This window comes from Sinocyclocheilus grahami, unplaced genomic scaffold, assembly GCF_001515645.1.
Source record: "Sinocyclocheilus grahami isolate Dianchi unplaced genomic scaffold, SAMN03320097.WGS_v1.1 scaffold11828.1, whole genome shotgun sequence".
In the NCBI taxonomy this organism is placed as follows: domain Eukaryota; kingdom Metazoa; phylum Chordata; class Actinopteri; order Cypriniformes; family Cyprinidae; genus Sinocyclocheilus; species Sinocyclocheilus grahami.
Window position 1 is genome coordinate 1 of NW_015514068.1, and position 973 is coordinate 973.

The window sequence follows — 973 nt, forward strand, 5'->3', positions numbered from 1 at the left end:
ACACACACACACACACACACACACACAAACACACACACACAAGATCAGAAGCATTTTGCACCTGTTTCTTCTGAGTGTCCTGTTGCTGGGCGATGGAAGGTGAGAGGTCACCATCAGTGGTTTCCCTGGCAATGATAAGTCTCACACGGGAACCAGCAAGACGGAGCTCACGTGCCACTTCCTCACTGCCCATGGTGGACACGTCCACACCACCGATTCTGAGGAGAAGATCGCCACTACGCAATCTCCCATCCTGTGTGCACACGTCAAGGCATTTGCCACTCTTCTTAATATGAATAAGTTTGTACAATTCAAAAACATAATAATAATTGAAATGACAGTGAACCCATGATGATTCTCTCATACCCTTCCAGCTACACCATCAGGTAGGATGGTTTTTACCATGGTGCCAGTACTCCTCCCTCCAACGATGCCGAAACCCAGACCCGATCCCTCATTCTGCAGCTCAATATGATGAATTTGTCGAGGCTGTGGAATCAAATTCAACGAGTGGAATAAGCTTAATTACAATGCAAGAGAGACTGGGGCTACTTGTCACACTTACTACAGTGAATATTTCTCAGGGTGCGTTTCTCAGGGTGCGTTCAGGGGTCATATGATGCTTTTTTAAAGATCATTATTTTGTGTATTTGGTGTAACAGAATATGTTGACATGCTTTAATGTTCAAAAAACACATTAATATTCAAATACTGTACATTATTGTAGGCCCTCTATGCCCCGCCTCTCTCAAACGCTTCGTTTTCTACAAAGCCCCTGCTTCCGACAAGCGCAGTCTGCTCTGATTGGCCAGCTGACCCAGTGCATTGTGATTGGCTGAACACCGTAAGCACTCGTCGGAAATGTAACGCCCCTTACCATAATCGCGAGCTTCAGCTTTCAAAATAAATGTAAAGACAGTAACTAATGTCAGTTTTACCATCAGTTCAAGCCCGAAAGGGGAACAGACACAGT

The 973-nt window shown here is 45.0% G+C and overlaps 1 protein-coding gene across 1 annotated transcript in view; it reads right to left on the bottom strand.

Annotated features, from left to right (window-relative positions):
• Positions 1-61: 61 nt before the first annotated feature.
• Positions 62-973, bottom strand: part of LOC107578757 (multiple PDZ domain protein) — a gene marked incomplete at its 3' end in the record, with an annotated part of 3,460 nt that continues 2,548 nt past the window's right edge. The window contains exons 4-5 of the mRNA XM_016264678.1: positions 367-489; positions 62-253 (exon numbers count right to left, since the gene is read on the bottom strand). Coding sequence (XP_016120164.1) covers positions 62-253; positions 367-489 — 315 coding nt within the window. The remainder of the gene's footprint in view (positions 254-366; positions 490-973) is intronic.